The sequence below is a fragment of the Camelus ferus genome, chromosome 4 (assembly GCF_009834535.1).
Source record: "Camelus ferus isolate YT-003-E chromosome 4, BCGSAC_Cfer_1.0, whole genome shotgun sequence".
Lineage (NCBI taxonomy): Eukaryota > Metazoa > Chordata > Mammalia > Artiodactyla > Camelidae > Camelus > Camelus ferus.
This window is the reverse complement of record NC_045699.1, coordinates 61,562,286-61,585,510: the sequence shown is the minus strand read 5'-3', so window position 1 is coordinate 61,585,510 and position 23,225 is coordinate 61,562,286. Positions and strand designations below refer to the sequence as shown.

Here is a 23,225-nt window from a genome sequence, read left to right as displayed (position 1 = left end):
TCCCTGAATTTAGATCTCCCCATTTCCAAATGCGGCTCCAGATGAAATATTTATGAAGAAAAGCATGCTCTACGTAACTTACATTGTTAATTACCCCCCCAAATTGCAGTATTTAGGATCCCCCCAAATCACAAAACAAGTATTCCACACATTTCCCTTTTCTTTCAGCTTGTCATGGTCTTCCTGAGGTTCAGAATTTCCCGAAGTTTCCTACCGCAATTTGACTTAGCCATAGTCCTCGTTAACATATTTACAGTAAACTTGTGATTGTTCGTGATTGTCTAAACAGGAAAACTACGACAGGACAATGTGAGTTTTTAGCTTAGTACATGAAAGCACTGAGTCACAGAACTTAGAATTGCCTTAGGTTGTAAATCAACTATTCTTCAATAAAAAATAAAGTCTATGCAAACTTCAAAAAAAAAGAATTACCTTAGGTTGAAATTCAGTTCTGCCATTTTTAAATAACTCGACATCACAAAAATAACGTTATTTTTTAGAAGAATCTCCATTTTATCATCTCCAAAATAGAAATAATACTGTTTATCTCATAGGATGGTTCTGTGGATTTAATGCCATTGAGCATGTGAAATAGTCCAGCATAGTGTCCAGCGTCTAGCAGGTGCACAGTATTCTTGTACTCACCCTTACTAATGCATTTAAAATTGAGCGTGAAGCATGAATAGCCTAGTGTAAAGGTGGGCGACGGGAATGGACGTTGTAAGAAGAGCAAACAGAATAAGCAAAGACAGTGAAACATGACTTTTATTGTGTCTCCCCATCAGTGCAGTTGGGGAGAGAATTTAGTGAACAGGGAGACTTCAGGGTGGGATGTGGAACTGTTAAGTAGAAAAACTGAACACACAAGTGATCCAGCTCAGAGATGTTGAATGCGAGACTAAAAGGCGGGGCAATTGAATCTGTTTAATTAGGGGTGTGTCATGGTCATATGTGTACCTAGAAAAATCACTCTAGCAACTAGAATGGTGCTTAGGATGGAGGTGCCAGAGATACGTGGACCAGTAAGACCCATAGGAAGATGACTGTGATAGTCCACGTGAGAGAGCCATGTTTAAGTGACAGGTACCAGAGGAGGATGGGTTTCTGGAGTAAAGTATATAAGGGGAAAGGGAGGAGAATTACAGGGTCACACTGAGGCTTACAGGGAAGACAGGAGTAGGATAAAGTTGTCAGAAGACATGGACGAATCTGAAAACAAAGTCAACTGACAGGATGTGGAGTCGGTGGTGGTGAGGGAGATGGCTGAATAGGGTGGAGGAGGAATTTAGGAGAAATCTCAGTCTTCTTACGGGCATGATTCGGGAGACTGTGCTTCACTTGAATGTGGAAGGCCTTGAGAAGAGGAAATTTGAGAGAGTGATGATGGCTCTCTTCTGGGATACTTTGATTCTGAAAAGCCCATGGGATTTCCTAGAGATATTATTATGTGGTTGAAAATAATAAAATATACACGTTATAATGAACACTCATTCCAGTGGTTTCCAGGCTTTTTTTGTGACCACACACATGATACCCAGTGCAATTTTTTGACTACGTTTCTCCCTATGAATGTATGTATCTAGATTATTTATGCATATTCCCTTCACTAGTTCATATCACAGCTCCCCAGGGGCTCACTGTTCACATCGAGCGAGGATCAGCATTGACCATTGTATATGCAAATCCATATTTTGATGAAGCAGAAGAGCTTGATCATGTTGAATTGTTTTGGCCAATCCTTGAAAGATACGATTAGATCCTTACTGTTTTGGTTTGGCATTGCAATGGGGTTGGTCCTCCACCATTTTCTTGTTCATACTGGTCTGAATTATTATCAATAGTGTCATGCACAGGTTCTTTCTGGGCCACTGGCTTATTTTGTGAAAGTTGGTTTACTTAAAATCAGATGCCATAATTCGAAACTCCACATCTCTAAGGTCATATATACAGACGAGGAAGGAAAGATGGAAGCCGGCTTCTTTGTGCTGTGGAGGGCTCCCACTCTTCACTCTAGTATCATTGCTGACTTGTGACGGATACTCGGGCTGAGTGTTGAAAGTGGGTAATAAATACATCACTGTAAACTCTGATACTCTTTCCTGCTTGTGTGTCCCGATTAGTAAATTCTAATTGGAGTTCATTGGACTCTTACATTGAGCTGAGGAAGGGAGTAAAGTGTTTTAATACATGAAATCTGTCGACTGAAATAAACGCACAACCTAAAAATTGAGAGTTATGTTTTATTTGGTGGACATTTCTGAGGACTCAAACCCCTTCAAGCCCAGGATGTCAGCCTCCCAGAGCGCTCTGGGGGACTGCTCCGAAGAGGTAGGGGAGGACCCAGGATGTATAGGAGTTTTACAACAAAGACCAGGTAGTTGGAACCTTAAAAGATTACTTGTTAACTGAAGAAAACCAGACATCTCAAGTTAAAGAATTTAGCGCTTTTCTATATATGGGAGGAAGCAAACATTTGGGCTCATTGAATTCAGTCCTTTGACAAGCACCTCGCTATCTAGGGCCAGCATCCTGTCCTTTCTTACTCTGAGTCCCCTCAGAGGGCACATTGTGAGTGGCTGCAGAGGCCGGGCTGCAGGTTTGTCTTGACTGGGGGGTGGCGGCAGCCGCTGATGACTTGATGGCTTCATGGCTTCAGCTTTCTTTGTTTACTAATGTGGTTTGCAGTATTTTTTGCTCACAAATCTTTTCTCTGTCTAAACAGGATTCAGAGTAAAGTCAGGGGAAAAAACACAAACAAAAAAACTTAATTCTTGTCTCACTCTGTTTAAATTTACTTTTATGAGTTTTCCCTTGACAGTTGGATGAAAGTGAAGGCAAGAGTCCATGATTTTTCCCAATTACGTTCAACATTTTCTCTGTTCACCTTTCCATCTCATATGTAGTCTCAGTTCCATAATTAAAGTGTCCAGCGTGTTACAGCAAATAAAGCAAAAAAATATTTAAAGTGGAAACTTCACTTTTCCTCCAGCTTCTCCTGTGTTTCCCCAGCTTACGATTTTGTCCTGTTGCCTCCATCTTCCTGACCTTGACCTTGACTTCTTTGGGGGTTGCGTTTGGTCAAGGATGCAGAGATAGGAAAGTAAAAGAGTCTTCCTTGGCTTCCACTTTTTTGACAACTTAGCCTCAGTTCTCTGTGGGCTTGGCAGGCATTTGGCGCTAACTTTTCAAAATTTGCAACATTTTTGGAGGGGGGCATCTTTGGGGCTTCCCTTCATCCCTGAGATCTCTCCCTTGTGATTCCTTTGATGAAGGAAGATGCATGTCTTTTCGGCTGCTGGCTGACCACTCATTCCCTGGACCAGTGATCCATGTCAGGACAGTTCCAGATCCTCTTTCTGGCGTCCCCTTTCCCCCCAGTTTGGGATCTAGGGCAACCTTTCTCTTGGGTGTGGCCCGCCTCCAACCCACAGGGGGAGCATTCCTTTTGCACATGCGCTTAGCATTTACTTTCCAGTCTGCAGCTTCTACTCTGCCGCCAGGTTTCAGCCCCCTTTAGAATTCCCTCTTTAGAATTCTTTTTTTAGATTTCTGCAGTGTGAGTCAGACACCCAATCTGCCATATCCCCCCAAGCTCCTGGGGACATTTAGCTCGTTCTTTGTGTGGTCTTGTGGAAGCTTGAGATGCAGGGCTTCTATCCTGACTCCCGCCTTGAGTTGTGTGGGAGTGGACAGGACGATTCACAGCACGCTGTCATCTCTCCCTCGAACTCCATGGGGATCCCAACGGCTCACTCTTTCTGTCATCCTGTGGGTGAGAGGCTAAGAATCTCAAAAAGTGCCTTGTGGCTACCTTTTTTGTTAAGTCTTGTTCAGCGGTCATGCACCCCTCTTTTGAATAGAATAGCTATTGTCTTGGTCTTTGACTTAAAGCGAGACTAAAATAATTGTGTTTAAAGTAAAATAATTGTGTTTAAAGTCCCGTTTGATCCCTATCTGAATTTAAGAGGGACTTTTAAATGGAGACTAAAATAATTGTATTTAAACGCCTGTGTACCCTTATCTGAACCCCTGAGTACTGGAAGAGGTACTCAGCCTCCTGTTACTGCCCGATTTACAAGTGAGGAACCCGAGGTAAAGGCGTTTATTCACGCGCTCAAAGTCACCCGGCTGTGCAGCTTGGTATCTCCTGTCTTGTCTGGATGATGTGTTACCTGGGGATCCAGGCTGAGGAGTTGAAGCCTGGATGAGCTCATCAGGCGGGTCCAGACCCAGGAGGCAGGCACTGTGGGTGACCTCAGAAGCGGTGAGCAGCCTCAGGGCCCCTGAGGGTGGGGGATGGAGGAAGCATTCCCTTCCACCCTCTGGCCCCAGAGGAGGAGCTTGGTGACAACTGCTGCCGGAAGGCCAGTCTCTCTCCTCTCTTTTGCCTTCTTGTGCTCCTTGGATGTAAATAATTTACAATGGCAACAATTAGAGAATGTGTGGGCTGAACCCTTTCCCTGAATGACACTGCAGGCTTATCTATAGCGCAGTTAGCTGCGGGCCCCTCGTGCTATCTGTGCGTGCTCCTCCACGCTGACCAGGGCATCTCAGTGTAGCCGTGAGCCCGTGACTCATGGGAGGTCACAGTGGGGTCAAGGACAGGGCTAGGAAATAGAACTAGCCTCTCTTTCATGGACTCTAAAACCCAGTGGCAGGAAGGTCCCTTTGTGACCCCTGAAAAAACAGCAGCTCTGAAATGCATGGTGGTGGATCTCCAGGGCTGTCTCTGGGCTGTGAGGTTGGAGAGGCGTGGCCATGAGCATGGGAACTTTCATTTGTAAGATATTTATTGTCTGTTTGTTCGTTGATTTTGAAGGGAGGAGGCGAGCGCTCAACCAGTTGTCGGGGGAGTGGATTGGGTTCTCCAAATGTTAGTAAGAACAAAGAGATGGATGAGTGACCTTCCCGGGAGGTGTCACAGAGCAGAAAAGGCTCATTCCAGCCCTGCGCTGTCCAGTGAAGCAGGCTACCATCCACATGTGTGATCGCAGAGGTTTAGCAGCCACAGTAAAACAAAAAGAAAGAGGTGAAATGAATTTTAATGATATAGTTTATTTACTCCAGTACATCCCAAATAGTAATATTTCTATATATGACCAATATAAAATATCAGTGAGATGACATTCTGTTACTCTGAGTCTTTGAGATCTCGGGTAGTTTATGCTTACAGCACGTCTTCACTTGGACGAGCCACATTCTGAGCTCTTGGTAACTGCCCGTAGTCAGTGGCTCCTAACTTGGGCAGCGTAACCTCCAGTTCCAGCTCTGACGTTTACTAGCTTTGTGGTGTTGGACTAGTTACTTATCCCTTCTGGACCTCGGTTTCCCCTCCCCTCCACGTATAAAATGGGGACTGTCACCTCTCACGGGATTGTGACGAGGTCACATGTGTAAAGCCACACGTGCAGTTTCTGGCACGTAGTAAATGCTCAATTAATGAGGGTTTCCTTCCTCAGACTGACCTGCATCCTAACCAAACTGTAAGCTCTCTACAGGAGATTGAAGTCCAGCTCGGGCTCTGACTACATCCAAATGCAATCCGGTCTCACTCTTCCCTTCCCTTCCACTGATGTTTCTTTTTCCCTGAGGCTCTGCAATGCTCAGTCTTTCACTCTCTTCTGGTCTCTGCTCAAAGACGACTTCACCAGAGAAGCTCTTCCTGAACCCCTTGTGTGTGAAGCGGCAGCCTCACCCTCAATCCCCTCTTACCGGCTTTGCTTTTATTTAGAGAAATCCTCACCATCACACATAGAGTCAGTCACTGCTCGTGTGTTTATGCCTCCCAACCCAATAGCTAATCGCCCTGTTCACTATATAATTTCCAGCTAACGGGGTAGATGGATGAAAGTATTGAACATCCGCAATGCTCTGCCCTTAGCGTATGGCCCTTAGTACGGAAATGAAACACACAGCTCTTGTTTGATGAGTTCAGAGAGAGGTAACGGGCGATGGATGGTCCTTTGTGGGTCCTAAATTCTCACTCAAGTCCCTGCCACATTTGTGCTACCCTGGGCATACCCCCCCATCACTCTGCCCTCTCCCACCCCGAGACTTGTTTGATGCTACCTGCTCTTCCGGAATTCCCATTTCCTCACCTCTGTGTACTAAGACCTCACGAGCTATTTAAAGCCCTGCTCCAGTACCACCTGTTTCATAGGATCGTTTCCGGATCTCTCGGTTGAAAAACATTATCTCTGGCCTCTCTACTTCCACTGGCCTCTTCTCTTTGGCTCTAGTATTTACAACGGCATATTTCGTATTAGAATTACTCATGCCTGGGTGTACTCCCCCACCATATTTTGAATCTCTAGAGGGCAGGATGTAATTTAAGCTGGATGGGGTGAGGGTGTGGATGTAGTGCAAACCATACGCACCTTGTAATGAGATATTATGTGGGTTGGATTCCTGAATCTAATATTTAGGCCTTGTGAGCTTGGGAAAGTTATTTAGTGTCTCCAAGTCCCAAGGGGCTCACGTATTAAATAAGAGAGCTGTGTCCACCTCAAGGAAGAAACCTGTTAACATCTGGTCTGTGCTGAGTGTCTTGGCTGCTACCAAGAAAACAGACACTTTTAGATCCAAGTACACAATAGATGCTCCGTAAATATCAATCATGTGACCCTTCTGTTAACCTGAACCTCTAGTACAGTTGGTGCTAAATATGAGCTTGTTTACAGAATGGGAGCCACAGTGTCGGTCACAATAGGACAACGTTTAGGTAACATACATACGAGTCCTTGGTTTTGCCCAACAAAATATCCACTTCTGTTAAAATACACCCCTTGGAAACTTTCACTTTCATTTTCAGCCTTCTGTGGATTATTATGATTTTCTAAGGTTTCTTCCACGAAGCACTCATCTGAGATGCAGGCTGTGTCTTAGGCCTCAACTACAAAGACGGCTCAGACGCAGGGACATACACTCACTGCCCCGTGGAGGCAACATGGCGGCATGAAAACCAGGAGCCAGAAGACAGGGGTCTGACCCAGTCGGCCACTCAGTTCATGATCTTGTAAAAAAAAAGAGTTAGATTAGAGCAGAATTTAACTTCTGCATCACTGACATTTTGAGTCCAGTAGACTTTGTTGTGCGGGAGGGGCTGTCCTGTGCACTGGATGCGGTACCCACCGGATGCCAGGGGCGCCCCCTCAGTTGTGATAATCAGAGATGTCCCTTAGGGAGCAAGATGGCTGCCAGTGGGGGAGCCTTGGGTTAGATCTTTCAAATTTCAGCTAATTCTCAGACTCTGGCTGAGGTCTCACGCTCTTACACACACACACACACACACACACACACACACACACACACACACGCTGCTGTTCCATGTATGGCCTCGTTTCACTTTTGAAAGCGGTAGTGTTGTGAATTCTGCTCCCTTGCAAACAGTCTTACAGCCACGCACTCTCGCAAAGGCTCCCACCCTGCACCCACTTACAGCAGAAGCTGTGCGGAAGGGCTGTGCGGGTGACACGCTGTGACTTCCGTGCGTTGTCGCTCCCCACCGGGATCTCTGAACAATCGCCTCCGCCCCCCCGCTGGCCACTCAGGTGGGCTCCGGCAGACAGTTTTGGCAGCTGGAGCTGTTGCAGTTCCGCACTCAACATGTTCGGCTTTGTTTTAGGCTCTGAACAAAACTTCAGGCCCCAGCTCTGCCAGCCCACTCTTGTGCTCCCGGGCCTCTCTCCTTTGCCCCCGACAGCTGGGGCTTGCAGTGCCAAGTAGATTTCTGGAGCTACTCGGCATAAAATGATGCAATTGGACCGCAGAGGGAAATAGCCCATTGGGTTGGAAATTCCTATCTCTCTCTTTTTGATTTCCTCTTGCTTAGCTTTACTTTCTTCCCATTTTCAGCTGGAAAAGTAGACAAAGAAAGTGTCTTGTTTCTTCATGTTTCTATATGGTTTTTACATTTGATAGAATAGTTTTGTCCTCACCATGTTTTAAAATGGTGGCCATAAAAATCTGAGATCTAGAGAGACGATATGACTGCCCCGAGTCACACAGCCACAGCCACGAGTAGAAACTGTCTTTTAAAGGTTCTTGCCACTTAAGGGCTCACAGCCCAGTGAACGAGGCGGACACGGAAACAAACAAGTGTAATAGAAGATAGTGAGCGCTAACACGCAGTTCTGTGAGGGAGCGATTAGAGCCCAGACAAGGAAGCAACCAACACTTCTTGAGAGGAAGAGAGAAAGGAAATGACCTTTGAGGACCTGACTTCAACTTGCTACTGAAGGATAAACAGGACTTGGCGGGGCAGTGGGGGCAGTATGAGCAAAGACACCCCCAGCAGGGAGTAGGTGGCCGTCATCAGTATCAGCGTTTGCCACGGTCTGTATCCCCGTCATCATGGATGCCGACTATTGAGCACTTCCTGAAAATGTTAGGCACCGCGTGGGACCCTTTACATAAACGGGGTGAAATACATCGTTTCATTCGCACACTAGTTCTGGGTGTAGGTGCTGCTGATGACCACGTGTTAGGGACCAGGAAGCTGAGACTCAGAGAAGTGAAATCCTTTGCCTGAAATGCTACTGTTTATAAGGGATGGAACCTGTATTCCAACCTGCCTTTCAGTGCAGAGTAAGATCAGCTCTTCAGGAATAAGGGGGTGGGGGGAGGCTCAGACAGCACAGTGTTAATCCAGTCAGGAGGAGGAGGATGTGATAATAAAAAGGAACTTATCCATTTTCCAAAGGCTAGGCGTGGCCTGTGGTTCCTCTTCCTTCCTTCCTTCCTTCCCACGAGAGCCCCTACCTAAGCTCTCCCTTCATCTTAAGCATTTCTCCAACATGGCAGCCCTGTACTGTGCTGCCACTCAAAAAAGAGGTGGGCAAGACCCCATCTGGTTCCTTGGCCTTTCGTTCCCCTTCTGGACACAAGGGAACCTTGAGGTTCAGAGGCACTGAGAGGTGGATCCTCCAGTTATGTTTTCCTTGGGGTAAAGGGGGCATCCCACTTACCACTGCAGAAAGGGACGCTGAAGAGTTCCACAAACTCTTCATCTGTAAGGTGGCCAACCAGAGAGTCATGATCATGGTGATTAGGTTCCTGTCTCATCGCAGAAAGAATTCAGAGGCGAGAAAGAGAGGTTAAGAAAGTGAAGTGAGGATTTATTAAGGGATGGACAGTACACTCTCAAGGGGAGAGCGGGAAGGCTCAGGTGAGCGGCTGCCCTGAGTTTCTCTGGCAAGTTAGTTACACAGAGTGTAAAAATAAATGGTGGAATATTCACCAGAGAGGGAGGGGTTTGGGGTCCTGTTCCCTGATTTCCATCCCATCTCCACCTTCCCAAAGGGAGGAGGGATTTTTGTCCTTATTTAGTCTGGATGGGAAGTGTCATGGCCTCGATGCATGGTGGGTACTTCTAATCTGCAAGGCTAATTTTATTGAAATGAGGGCATTATGAGCAAAAGGTTACATTCAGACACTGGAGAGTCCTGCCTTTTCCCACCTTTCTTTGTTGGCCTCCAGGCTGCTTGTCACTCCAAAATGTGTGGCTGCTTATCAGCCCAGAGGTTCCTGCTTGTCTTTGTTTGCCCAGGGAGCCCAGGTGTTTACATGATGTGTGGTCTCCTGTATTTGGCCTGTGCCCTCTTTTTTGCCCAATTCCTGCTGTTTGGCTGCGTCCCCATTTCTCTGCTTGTATCTAGCGATCTGCTTGCCCTGAGACTTTGTGCAGCCACCTGATAGTGCAAACACAATGCGTGTGCTCAGTGGGTCCGTGTCTGTGTGAGAAGAGGAGAGAAAGGAATTCTCATTAACTGAGTCCCTGTTACGAGATTCGGGTTGTTTGCGAAGATAGCAGAGGGCGGACACTGGAGTTCTGTCTCCAGGTTCCTTCCTGGCTGTATGACACTGTTTCTGCATACGTTCATTTCACTCATTCTTTCAACACGGATGCCTTGAATATCTACGATGTGCCAAGTGCCAAGATAAAGGCACTTACGACCGTCCTCTATTTTGCATCCCTAAGAGGTGAAACAGTCTGTACACGTTCACGCATGTTCACACAACACGTGGACAACGAAGGAGCCTGGGGATCCATAGGTGCCCTGCTCTTAACCAGAAACCGCGCTGACTGTTGTAAACCCTGCCCCACCCTACTGATGTAAGGTGTTATGATGAAGGCTTGTGTTAGCAGCATTTTAAAAATTTCCCTTTGTCTTTCTCTCTCTTCCTTTTATTTTGCTTCCCCTCCCCTTTTTTCTCTCCCTCTTTTGCTTCCTGTTTCTTTCTCTCGCTCTTTTTTTTTTTTTTTTTTTTTTTTTTTTAATTCTTTTCTCCCCAGGACTCCACAGAATGGAGCAAGAATGAGAGGAAAAAGGCCGGCAGAAAAGCATGAACTGGAGGTTTGTTGAGCTCCTCTACTTCCTGTTTGTATGGGGCCGTATCTCAGTGCAGCCCTCCCACCAGGAACCAGTTGGGACAGACCAACATGTCTCCAAGGAATTTGATTGGCTTATTTCAGACAGGGGGCCTTTCCACCACTCCAGGAGCTACCTTTCCTTTGTGGAAAGACACCGTCAGGGATTTACAACCCGATATAAAATATACAGGTAAGATCTGGGCTCAGCTAACCCTTGCCTTTCATTCCTTGAGTGCTTTTTGCGGGGTCCTGCATTGGCATGGACCTTGCTGGATGGAAGAGTGCCTGGGCCAAGGGTGTTATGCATGCTTTCATTTGTAATTAATTGATCAACTAATGAATTTATTAATTTGCATTACATCGCACAAGAGAGTAGCAATGACAAGGAGAGCGTGAATAGCTAATTTTTTTTTGAGTACTTACTGTGCGCTGGGAGTGGTGCTTAGTTCTCTGTGTGCAGGATCTCATTTAAGCCTTATAAGAACCATCAGAGCTAGGTCCTATTTGTCTTCTCTACTTTATAAATGAGGTAACTGAGCTTCAGCTAAGCGAAATCACTTGTCTAAAGTCATAGTCAGTGAGTGGTGGGACTGGGAGTCAAACCCTGTTCATTGGGATTCACAGGCACAGTGTTTTCAGTCCCTTACGTCAGGTGTAGGCAGTGTTGTTTTGCGATGCTATTGATAAACCAATCCTACACAAACATATCCACACATTTGGCAACAAGCAGGGACATTCAAGGAGCAACTCTTTCTTGAGCAAGTCTGAGCAGTTTTGGGCCGATTGGAATCCTACTCGTCCAAAAAGGACTTAGCCCAAAATTTGGCCAAGTCCCTTTTTGAAACCTTCTTAGCCTCTCCCCACTCCACGCCATCACCCTCTCTTTGATGTTTCCACAGCTCTGTACACTTATCCCTCTTTAGTTGTCAACCATTTGGAATTAGAGTGCATTCTTGTACATCCTTCTCACCTAACTGGAAGCTCCATGAGGCCAGGACTTCCATAAGATTCATTTCTGGATCCCCAGAGCGATTTTTTATTCTGCTTTATAAGCACGCAAACAATATTGTGGACTTCAGTTGGAGAATGCAGAAATCTCTAGAGCTGTAGTCGTGGTCTTGAGGTCAGAGAAGAAAGTCAAACTCTAGTACTTCTGAGCCAATTAGAATAGGAGAGCGAGGAAGCATGGTGGAGGAAAGAATCCTAACCTGCAGCCAGGAAGCCATGAATTCAGGCCGTAAGTCTTCTACGTATTCAACATGAACATGGGCATGTCTCCTTTGCACATTGTGTGACATTGTGCACTGGGGGTGGATGATTCACGAAATCACAATCAGTTGCAAATGCCTGTGATGCTGGGTGAAATATTCAAACCCTAGTTTGAAAGTTGGCCCTCTAGTGATTGTGGTCTTGGCAATGGTTCCATCTGTGCAAGATGAACTTTCTGTGAACCTTGAAGACTGGTAAATAATCAGAGAGTGATGCGGGAAATGTGCTCCGGGCATGATGACCAGCAGGAAGACAGGGGGAAATGAATATGGGGTGTGTAGGAAAAAGAGAAAAAGCCCAAGGATGAGAAATATAAGACATTTTTTTCTTTCACAAGAGAAGAATCTCGGAATTCCAAAGATACGATTATTGACTTAATGGGTTACCCCTTGGCAGAGCTATTCCTAAGCCCACCCAAGAACCATAGTTACCTACTTAGCTTAAAATTTAGATCCTTGACATTGTTTCTGGCCATTGCTGTGTGTGAACAGGCCTAAACCAAGTCTGGGTGCTCACTGATTACTCCACAGAACACGCACATACCTGAAGTCCCTGGGCCTCGGAAAGATGCAGGCTTGAGATGCTGGATTTAGGGGAACAGAAGAATAAAGGTCTAGATTTCTTACTCTGTTGGTGTTTTGTCAGCTAATAACATCCTCTTGGCTTTATATGTGGCTTCCTCTGACACTTGAGCCTCCTGAGGACACTTTAAGGTTGGGAGGACGAGGGCCCATATTCCCATTTTCAAGATCAGGAGAGAAGTGACTGGGATAGTTCCGTAGCCAAGGAAAGGTGGAGCCTGGACTGGAAACAGAGTCTGATGATGAGTTTGCCAGCACTACAGGCATCCATTCATTGTTTACAAACGTATCTTAGCAACTATTGTGTGCCTGGCCCTGGGGTTGGCACTGGAAAAAAGTTGGCTTGAAGACAAGCAGTCATAATAGGACATGGTGAGGGCTCTACCGGGGTGTTATAAGGGAGCCCTTGTGCACGTTAGATGATTGCTGTGTCCTCGTGATTGCTGTTGAAGCGACGTATACTTAAATGGATACCCAGGGTTGAACTGCAGATGCAGAATTCTCCACACTGGTAGCCTTTTTTGAACACTTTGGATGCGCCATGAAGGGAGGGCATTCGATTCTCACGACATCCTCTCTGAGGCTGAGCAATGCTAGAAAACCAGGACACGGGGAGGTCGACTGCATGGCCCTCGCTCATCCATCGCTAAGGAGTGGAGCTGGGGCCCAAACACTGATGCATCTGACCCCAGAGTCCTCCTTTCAACCACTGAGCTACGTGTCCCCGCTCCCCCACCCCCGCCCCAGCATGGCTTCCAAATGTAGAGCGTTTCGGGGCTCTGAAAGGGCTCGTACGAAGGTTTTCCCTCCCAACCTCTCTGTAAACATTTTGGGGGGAGGTTTAGAAAAGATGAGAAGTAAAAAGTTGCTAATGAGTTTGGGGTCAGGACATCTGGGTCCTCGGTCCAGCTCTCCAGGCTCTGGTCTTGTGACGGTAGGCCAGCTTCCTCCCCCCCACCAGATGCCACGTTCCTCATCTATCAAATGACAGGCTTGATGTGGATCAGTGCTTTGCTTTTTGAAATCTTGAGGATGGATGAAAGAAGACATAGAAGTCACAGTAGTACAGGGAGGCGGGGGTGATCCGGCAGGACCCCAGGCCTCACACAGCCCTTCTGCCGAAGAAGGTTTGCACCTGCTTTTGTGTTCAGATTTCACCCATGCTTTTCTCTGGAAGCCACTGCTAACACAAAGTTTACAATCATCCACCAAGCGGATTTCTAAGGTCCTTTCTAGCTCTAAAATTAAGTGTAAGATTAAACCAAGGTCACATGGTTAATTAAATAGTGGAGTTTAACCCAGAAGTCAGGCCCCTGGTCATCTAGTTATTCCTTCCTTCCTTTATTTAATCCTCAAATAATTATTAAGCACCAGTTCCAGGCCCAGCGCTGTGTTCAAGGCAGATGACACAATGGTGAGTAAAACAAACACGGTCCTTGCTCCCACAGGATCGCATTAATTAAACACACACACAAGTGCTCTAAAAGAAAAAGTGCAGGACAGACATCACTGGGGGATCATAAGCATTGATTTGGAACCTATTATGTGCAAAGGTTAGGTGGGGCGCCTCTTTACCTGGACACACATACAAATAGAAGCTCAGAGAGGTGTACTCATCTGGACCAGGTTCAGACCAGAGCAAAAGCCAGCCAGAAAGTGTTCACTGGGGCAGCTGTCAACTGACATTTTGTCTTCACCGCTTTGCTGACACACTAAGGCATGTCCACACGTGATTTCTCGTGTGTCTTCCTGTGTACTGGCCTGGATGGAGCACATTAGAAACTTGACATTTGCATCACAAAAGAAAGGCTTTACTACCAGAACGTGCCAGATTGTCTGATGCCTTTCTGAAATGTCTTAGAACTCCAGCTTCGGCCAGGTCCCCTGACCTTAAGACCCAGGCTGGGACCCAGAGTGATCTGGGAGGAAGTCTTCCCCTCCTCACTTAAGTGGGTTCGGGCCATCTCTGTCCTCAGGCATAAGCAGGCAGTCTGGCTTCGGCTCATGGAGTCTTGGTAGGGAGCCAGTGCCCCTGGCCATGACGAGAACCTTTCAAATTAAATCCCAGCATAAGTCTTCTCCTGTGTGGCTTCACAAACTGAGCAATAATGTGTGCACAAACAGTAGTGTGGGTGCCCGAGGTTCATGCTCTGTCGCTCATAAGTCTGAGCAGACGCACAGAGGCTGGGGGAGTTCTCGGCTCTGGAATCCAATCCACTAGGGGGCAGCGGCAGCCTCACTGATCTTGGAGGCTGAGAATCTGGGTGCTGGCTCAGCTCGCCTGCCTCCCAGATGTGTGATTTTGGCCAAGTCATGGTACTTCTTTGAGTTCTTGTTTTCTCATCTGTAAAATGGGAATATTTGCTAAGATAGTCTCCAAGTTCCTTTCCTTCCCTGAAATTCTGTGATTCCGTGAAATGTTGTCATTTGAAATTACAGCATGGAGTACTGGAGAGGACTCTGGACTTGGAGTCTGGAGGCTCAAGTTATTCTTTTTTTTAATTAAAAATTTTTTTTTATTCTGGAACCACTTTCTAAATTTCTCATCCCTGGGCAGATTTATTCGTGCATCATTCACTCATTCATCCATCCATTGCTTTAGAACTTAACGCCAATCATATTCTGTAAACTGCTGTGATTTGGTAATACAGAGATGACCAAAGGAAAACAGTAAAACTCATATACATACACACCCCCCGACACACACACCCACGACCTGCAGTGTCCATCTCCTCCTTCACCAAGCTCAGAGATGGGGGTGGAAGACTCAGGGAAAAAAGAGAGAGAAAGCCAACAATTGTCATTCTGCAGATAGGTATGGATAATAACTGCTCAGATATTCTGCATTCTTCTCCGTAGACAGGGCTGATGGCATCTGTCCTACCTACCTGTTTAGATGAGGTCAGCTTGATGTGATGCTTTGTAAAACTTAAATGTTCTTAGATCTGGAGATTTTTTTCCATTAAGGTTCTAAATCATTATTCCGATAAAATTTTCACTTTCTGTTAAGCCCATACATATATTAATTGCTAAATACTCACCTCCATTCTGTGAGGGAAATACTAGTCTTGTCCATATTCCCAGTGAGGAAACTAAGGTACCTAGTGATGAAGGAGATGGTTCACATCACATGTCTGGGAAGCAGCCGAGTTAGGAAGCAAAAGCAGGGCTCGGAGACTTCACAGCCTGAGCCCTGAACTCTGTTTGGTCATAACCCTCTCTCAGTTCTTACTTACTTAGTTTATGACCAAATATGGAGAGGTTTCCCAAATATGGAGAGGTTTCCGTTGACCATGAGCAAGGTGTAACCTCTCTGAGACTTAGTTTCCTCATCTGTGAAATGGAAACAATATTAAACGCCTTGAGTCATTGTGGCCAGAAGTAACTTAGCTATCAAGCAAACAGAGCTTGGAATTTTGCACAAATGCCGTTCCCTCCATGACCTCAGAGAGCTGGTTGTGTTACCAGAAATGATTCCTTTTCTTCTCATGATAATTTGAAAGTCACTTTGGTCCAAAGAGTGTTTCCTGTGTTCCCACCGCCTTTTGGGGTTTTACTTTTCTGTTTATCTTTTCCTGACTTGGGGACCATCAGTAGTTGCTGTCAATTTGGCAGTTATTCCAGAGGTGAATTTAAAAGGAGAATTGCGGTACCCTTTGTAAGCTTTGGTTTCGGAGAGTCGGGGAAGGGGAGGCGGGACCCCGATGATGACGGTCACTGTGCCACAAAAGGTGGTTTCCTATTGAGTGATTTCCCCTCCAGGTTTCAGAGCAAGTGGTTTGTGGCTTATGGTGTACCTTCCTTTGAGCCTTGAATAAGTACCTGAAAGTTGAGTGTAAATCAAATATTGGTAAACCAAGTCTGATTGCCTAACTGGCATATTTATTTCAGAGTTGCGTGAATCTTAGTTCTAATCCACTACCTTGGTGGTTCCTTCACGTGTTTCACAAAAATAGATGTAGTAGGTTTTGTGGTAAAGCTGCTTCACTAAATGCATGGGGCTGGGTGGATGGTTCTACTGACATGAATGAGATGTGGTCCTGGTCCAGAGATCATTCAAGGGTATATCTTGGGCACCTAGGTTTGCTGGTTGCTGTACACAGGATAGTTGATGCTGTATCTGTATCAGGTAGACAGGTCTCTGCTTTTGAGGAGCTTACAGACATGAGGTGGTGAGAGAGAAGTCCACCACGCCACCGTTAGGATGCTTGTGGTTGAACTTGAAAGAAAACCGCCAAGCTCTGGATTCCAGATAGAACCTTGATATCACATGGTATCTCTTAGTGTGGCAAAAATTAGTTGAAATCAGTATTTCTTGAAGTATATGACATGGAACTCTGGTTCAGTGCAATGTTAAAAAATGTTTTCCAGATAAAACTTAAGGTGGTGATTATCAATCAGGGGTGGTTTTGCTTCCAAATGGGACATTTGGAAATGTCAGGGGTGGGGGCAGGTGTTATTGGCATCTGATGGTTAGAGCCAGGGATGAGGGAGACTGCTGAACATCCTAGGATGAGGAGACAGCCTTCTGCAGCAAAGAATTAGCTGGCTCACAATGCCAGTAGCATAGAGGTTGAGAAACCTTGCTCTGGAGCAAGTATTTGGGGGGAAAAAAAAAACACGGAAAAGGGATGATGGGAATGATATTAGGATAAATGGTCTTAGATTTTGGTCATCGTGAGTTTGAGTTGGAATGGCGGAAATACAGGCCCCAACCAGTGCAACGGCTGGGTTCCCAAAAAGTCTGGCTGCAGGACCAAAGGGGAAGGGATTTTCCATGTTTTTAGGCATGATCTCAGACCAGGGGGGCAGTTGATGCATTAAGGAAGGTGAATCAGTTTTTGTGTCCTGCTGCAGAAAAGTAGCATTTAAAGCAAACTAGTGCTCTACTCCGGAAATAAAAAGCCTCCATCCCTCCAGGAGTTCTGGGAGATTTGGTGACCTTGTCCGCTGACTGCAGTATGCCTACCTTGGGAGCTGAGACGTTGAGACATCACTGTTAAAACCAGCCTGGACAAAGTGCCTTTACCTACTTTCTCTTCCTTTAAGAGCATGCCAAGTGGGCTCAAAAGAAGACGAGACTCGGACGCTGTCCCATGTTTGCCCTTGTCAATTTCAGCCACTTAGAGCCTTTGCCCCGACCTTTTCCTTCATTTAGCCCAAATTTCCGGTCAAGCTCTCCCTGAATAGAGACGGACGAGGAGGGATAGCCAGCAAACATCCTCCAGGCCACTTGGTGTCAATTCAGAGATAATCTTCGATTATTTAAAATTGATCTTCCACTTCCAAGACCAATAGCTTTATTGCTACCAAATTGCTGCCTTTGCTGCACTTTACCTCTTTGCTCCCACGTTATTACTGAACTGACTTTTGTGAGCTGCAGACCTTTCTTTGCTGCAGTCTCTGTAGAGCAATTGTCCAGCTTTAGTCAGGAGCAGTGTCTGAAAATGGACTGGCTTTTGCACACCTCCCTCAAAAGGACAGACTGACACAGGGTCTTTAAACTGACGTCAAATATGGCGATTGTTAAGACTGCGGGAATTAGGCAGATAATGAAGACAAGCCCTTGGGGCTTCAGACTCTGTGCCCCAAATCTTGGCCAGGGAAGAAAGAAAGGGATGGGATCCATGGTCTGGAGCACCTGCCACTCATTCATTCCTTGAAGTATGTTTACCGATCTCCAGATTCCCACTGACCAGGTTCAGCAACAGCTCCCTGGAGACACGGAGAGAAAAGACTTGATCCCTGACCTCAAGGAACTCAACGTCTCTTGGGGAAAATAGATTGACAGGCAAATCACCCCACTGCCATTTGCTAAGTTCCCTGATTGATCAATAACCTGGGTGCTGTGTTTGGGAGTGGGGAGAGGAACTGCCCTTGGCATTGGGATCATGAATCTGGGGAAGGATACGTGAAAAAGACAAGTCTAGGCAGGCACCCTAGAGGGAGGGGTACCAGAGTCAGTCTCCAAGGAGGCTTAGGATGTTATAGGAAGGTGGTGGAGAGAAAAGCACCCAGGCAGGTGGAACAGCGCCTGCAAAGGCAGGGAGGCAGAAGAAAGCCTGGACCTCCAAGTCTTTGTGTGTGAGTGTGTTTTGAGTAACGCAACGGTCTCCTCTTACCCAAAGTTTCACGTTCAGTGGTTTCAGTTACTCACAGTCAACCACAGTCCAAAAACATTAAATGGAAAACTGCCAGAAATAATTCAAAAATTTTAAATTGCACGCCGCTCTGAGGAGCATGGTGAAATCTCGCACTGTCCAGCTCTGTCCCTCCCGAGACCTGAATTGTCCCTTTGTCCAGTGGAATCCCCTCCTGTTAGTCAGTAGCCATCTTGGTTATCAGATCAGCTGTCTTGGAATCTCAGTGCTGTGTTCAAGGAACCCTTATTTGACTTAATAATGGCCCCCAGGTGCAAGTGTGGTGATGCTGGCAATTCAAATATGTCATAGAGACACGGTGAAGTGCTTCCTTTCAGTGAAAAGGTGAAAGTTCTCAACTTAATACAGAAAGAAGAAGAATCATATGCCGAGGTTGCTAAGATTTATGGTAAGAAAGAATCTTCCATCCATGAAATTGTGAGGAAGGAAAAAAAAGAGGTTCGTGCTAGCTTTGCTGTTGAAATTTAAACTGCAAAAGTGATGGCCAGAGTGCATGACAAATGCTTAGTTAAGTTGGAAAAGGCATTACTTTTGGATCATAAGATATTGATAGAGAAAGAAAGGGGGAGGGACCATATTCATATAACTTTATTATAATATATTATTATAATTGTTCTATTTTATTATTAGTTATTATTGTTACTCTCTTACTGTAGTTTATATATCAAACTTTATCAAAGGTATATAAGCATAGGAAAAAAGGCATAGTATATAATATATAGTGTTGCATACTGTCCATGGTTTCAGGGGGTACTCCTGCAGTGATGGTAGGAAATAAGGCTGGATGGGAGCTGAGAGCCAAAAACGAAAGGAATTTAGGATGGCAAATTGATTTCAAGCAACCTTCAAACTCTCGTTAATTGTCAGAGTGTTAGTACGTATCTCTTTAGAGCAGTGGTTTTTGTTCGTTTTGTTTTTACACTTCTTGACCTAACTCATGCTAAAAAATACATTTTACATGGACACTTAATAAACCTAGAGATATCAAGATATGTCATTGAAATGGAAACTCATGGAAAAAAAAAGAAAATCTTAAACCTTCCTCCCTGCAATGCATCTTGATATTTCTGCTCTATTCTCTTCTAATATAATCTATTCCCTTCTGATTTGTTTATTTTTAAAAAATGCTGGTGCCTACCAGCAAAATTGATTTCCACCTCCACGAATGGGGCGGGCCTTGCAGTTTGAAAAACACTGACGTTGAGTCTCTGTTGTGGCTACATTTTGGCTCAGAGGAAAGTTGTGCTATGCTGGATGAGCAGAGTTTGCCGTGGGTTCAGGTTAAGCAGGTTAGAACCTGGTGCCTTATCTGAGGGGCAACAGAAAAACAAGAACAGTTTGCAACCTGAGATTGACACGGTCTGCTTTTACATTTAGAAACACTGCTCTGGCTGCAGCGTGAGGAATGCGTGGAAGGGAGTAAGAGAGAAGGATTGGAAAGCTGTGGAAGGGATTCAGGGAAGAGGGAGGGCACTGGAGCCAAGACAAAGTTGATAAAGATGAAGTTCACTAACCAAGTGCCACTCAGGTCCACCAACAGAGATGCTTCAGACCAACCCGGGCTGCATCCGGGCATACCTGCCCCAGTTCCGTTCCCGGCACCCTGTGGCAGGATGCATTCTTTACTGGAGAGTTCTCCAGCTGCTGGATGCCTTTGTGTCTCTTAGGACAGGAACCAGAACTCCGAGGTTTCTGCCTCCGGGCTATTTCTTTATTTCTCAAGTCCTTCCTTCTGGGCATGAGAATGACTGGGTCTCATTAGCAGTGGATTCCCAGACTGGCTGGAGGAAGGCTTTGCATCTGGCCCTATATCTGCACCTGACTTGTCTTCTATGGAAACTTCCAGCCACAAGTCAGCATCTCAGCCGATGCGAACCCTAAAACAGCCGCTAAAGCTTCGTGGTGCAGAGCGAGTCTTTAGGCTCAGGCAGACCTTGGTGGAAATCTTGGCTCTGTTGCTTCTTACCCATGAGATCCTGGTGTGTTACTTAAACTTTCTGAACCTCAGTTTCTCCACTTGTAAAACAGGGATACATTCTAAGATTGTTGTGAAGATTTAAAAAGATAACAAACGGTCCCATTTAGCAGAGAGCAAGTGTTTGAGGACTGGTCACTGAAACAAATTACCCTTTTGTGTTTGAAGCACTCATACCTGGAAATTCAACCGTAAAACTCTGAGAAGGCTTGCAGGAGACCTCCAACCATCAGAGGGGTGCTTGACTTCTGTGCACTGTGGCCTAGGTGCTCAAGAAGGCAGCATAGCCCCATTCTGATACTAAGAAGACACTTGGTAGGAGGGAAATATGGAAAGAGAACCACAGAGAGAAAGATTTCTGACACCGCGGCACACGTGGCAGGAATCTACTGCCTATGCACTGGCAAAGTATTCTTAAGTGATCAGCATGAGTTGATTCATGGAAACAGTCCACGTCCCATGATTTGCAAGCATCTAATTTATTAATCAGCTCAGGTGATGGGAGCAGTCTGGGACATCTCATCTTCCAGGTCCCGCTGCGCCGTGCCTGCCAGGTTGTCTTCCATGTGGATGGCTCAGGAGACATTGGTCCCCCAGGGATGGCTTCTCACCCAAACACCTTCACCGCAATCACCAGCTACAGGAGGCGCTGGGTGTGTGCCCGTGGTGGGGGTAAGTCTGCTTTGCCTCAAACCACAGCCTTGTTGACAGAAGGCCAGCGACCTCCAGCCCTGAGCACTTGTGACAGCCTCTCTGTGACTCTAGTGTGACACCTGGCTTTCTACCACATTGATGGGGGAGTGTGGCTCGTGTGAGAAAAAGAGGTTGCGTATAAATGATATGGAGGTCCGCACTACTGAATGGTTTGGGACTGTCTGATTTGGAAAGGAACTGCTCACCTGGGCGTTAATTCAGCCTATATTTGTTGAGTCCCTATCATGTGCAGGGACTGCGTTAGCCTCTAATGACACCAAAGCCTTACTGATCTGTGCCCTCAAGGGCGCTAAACGTAGCTGGGGAGAGACAGACAGTAAACAACGCAATTGCTACCTCTGATGGGGAGTGCAGGGAAAGAAGCAAGAAATGAAGTCTTAGGGCAAAGAAAGGGCACTGAAGTTAGTCTTGCAAGATTAAGAGAGGCTTTAAAGGAGAAAAAAAAAAAGCTTTTTTTTTTTTTTAATTTAAGATCTGGATGAAGGAGTTAGGCAAAGGAAGGTAGAGAGCACTGTGTGTGTGTGTGTGTGTGTGTGTGTGTGTGTGTGTGTATGTGTGTGTGTGTGTGTGTTTTGAGGGGCAGACTTGTTCTGGGACCTGCAGGTGAATCGGTGTGAGTGAGTGATAGGCAGAGAAATGTTAGCATGCAGGCCAGAGAAATCAGACGGGGGTCAGGTCGCGAACCTCTGTGGCTGTTGTGTAAAAAGACTTTGAACTTTTATACCCTAAAGTGGTGATCCTGTGCTTTTTTATTTCAAGATGCTCTTAAAGCCTCAGTGATTTTTATCTCCCTAGGTCAGAGAAATCTAATAATTCTGTTTATTAAGTAGTTACAGCCAAATAACTAAATTGAAGTACCTGCATCCGCAAAGGTTTAGTGGCCGTGTGGAAAATAATACATGCAACTCCAAGGAAAAAGCGGTATTTTTATTTTATCCTGAAATAACCACAGGTACCACTTCTCAAATCTTGCAGCCACCCTCCTTTCCTGTCCCTCATTAATTTTTCTGCAGTTTGTAATTGGACCAACTGCCAACAACGCACCTTGACAAAGATGTGCCATTATTGAAGGGAAAGGAATGTAGTGTGTCTTCACATTGAAGCTGTGAACTACCTCAAGGTAGTGGTTTTTCTGATGCTCAATAAATATCAAGTATCCCTTATTTCCCTTGAATATTAAAAGTATCCCGCTGTGCTCCTGTGAGTTTGCTTTGGTTCTCTGCAGGGTCTCCATCACACAATCTAGGAACCAGGTTCTAAGGACAGTAGAGAGCTCTTTAGAGGATTGTTCCCAGAAGCGAAGCATGCTAAGGTCGTCATCTTAGAAAGAGCACTCCTGCTAAAATGGAGAGAATGGGTGGATAGGGGAAGTTGGGAGAGGGTGCAGAACGTATGGCAGGAAAACAGAGTGCTGTGGCCCCCAGCCACGTGAGAAAGGGGAGTGTCTCGGACAGAAGTAGCATCGATGGAGATTCGAGATATATTTTATATTTTAAAATAATTATAGATTGGCAAGAAGTTGCAAAGACAGTATAGAGCGATCCCACGTGCCCTTTGTTGTGGGATTCCTCACAAAAAAGAATTTACCAAAGAGAAAGATGAAGATAGAAAAGGAGTTTATTAGATACGCTGCTGTAGGCAACAGTGGGCCACAGAACAGAGGTGTCTGTGCACCTCGGGGGTCGGGTCGGTTGCTGGGTTCTTTTATAAAGGAGGGTACCCCTTAACTTCTTGTGCTTACATGACACTGGGCACAAAGAGGGTCGCGAGGTGCATGATCAGCTTGTGCACAATTCTCTGATTTGATGTTGAGGTGACAGGGAAGGGAGGGGGTCTTGAAAGCGTAGGACTAGTGATTTTGGTAGGGGGTTGTGACCCGTCGTGGTGACAGGCATCCGGGCATTGTAAGGTTGATCATTAGTTAGTTCAGCTAAGGCAGGTAGGCAGTAAGAAAGGAATGTTCTTTATTATCTGTAAAAGGCAGCAACCTGACACCTGAGGGGCCTTGGAGCAAGAATCTGCCAGCTGTCTGTGGACCCCACACCCTTCACCTGTTTCCCCCAGTGGTTGCATCTTATATAACCATAACATTATCAAAACCAGAAGATTGACATTGGTACCTGGTGTGCGTGTGGTCTGTGCCATTTTATCGC

At 45.8% G+C, this 23,225-nt stretch overlaps 1 protein-coding gene across 2 annotated transcripts in view; it reads left to right on the top strand.

Annotated features, from left to right (window-relative positions):
- Positions 1 to 23,225, top strand: part of BRINP1 (BMP/retinoic acid inducible neural specific 1) — a 602,568-nt gene that overhangs the window by 479,714 nt on the left and 99,629 nt on the right. For both annotated transcript variants that reach the window (XM_032478306.1, XM_032478305.1), the window contains one exon: positions 10,295 to 10,562. In XM_032478306.1, coding sequence (XP_032334197.1) covers positions 10,345 to 10,562 — 218 coding nt within the window. In that variant the 5' untranslated portion in view covers positions 10,295 to 10,344. The remainder of the gene's footprint in view (positions 1 to 10,294; positions 10,563 to 23,225) is intronic.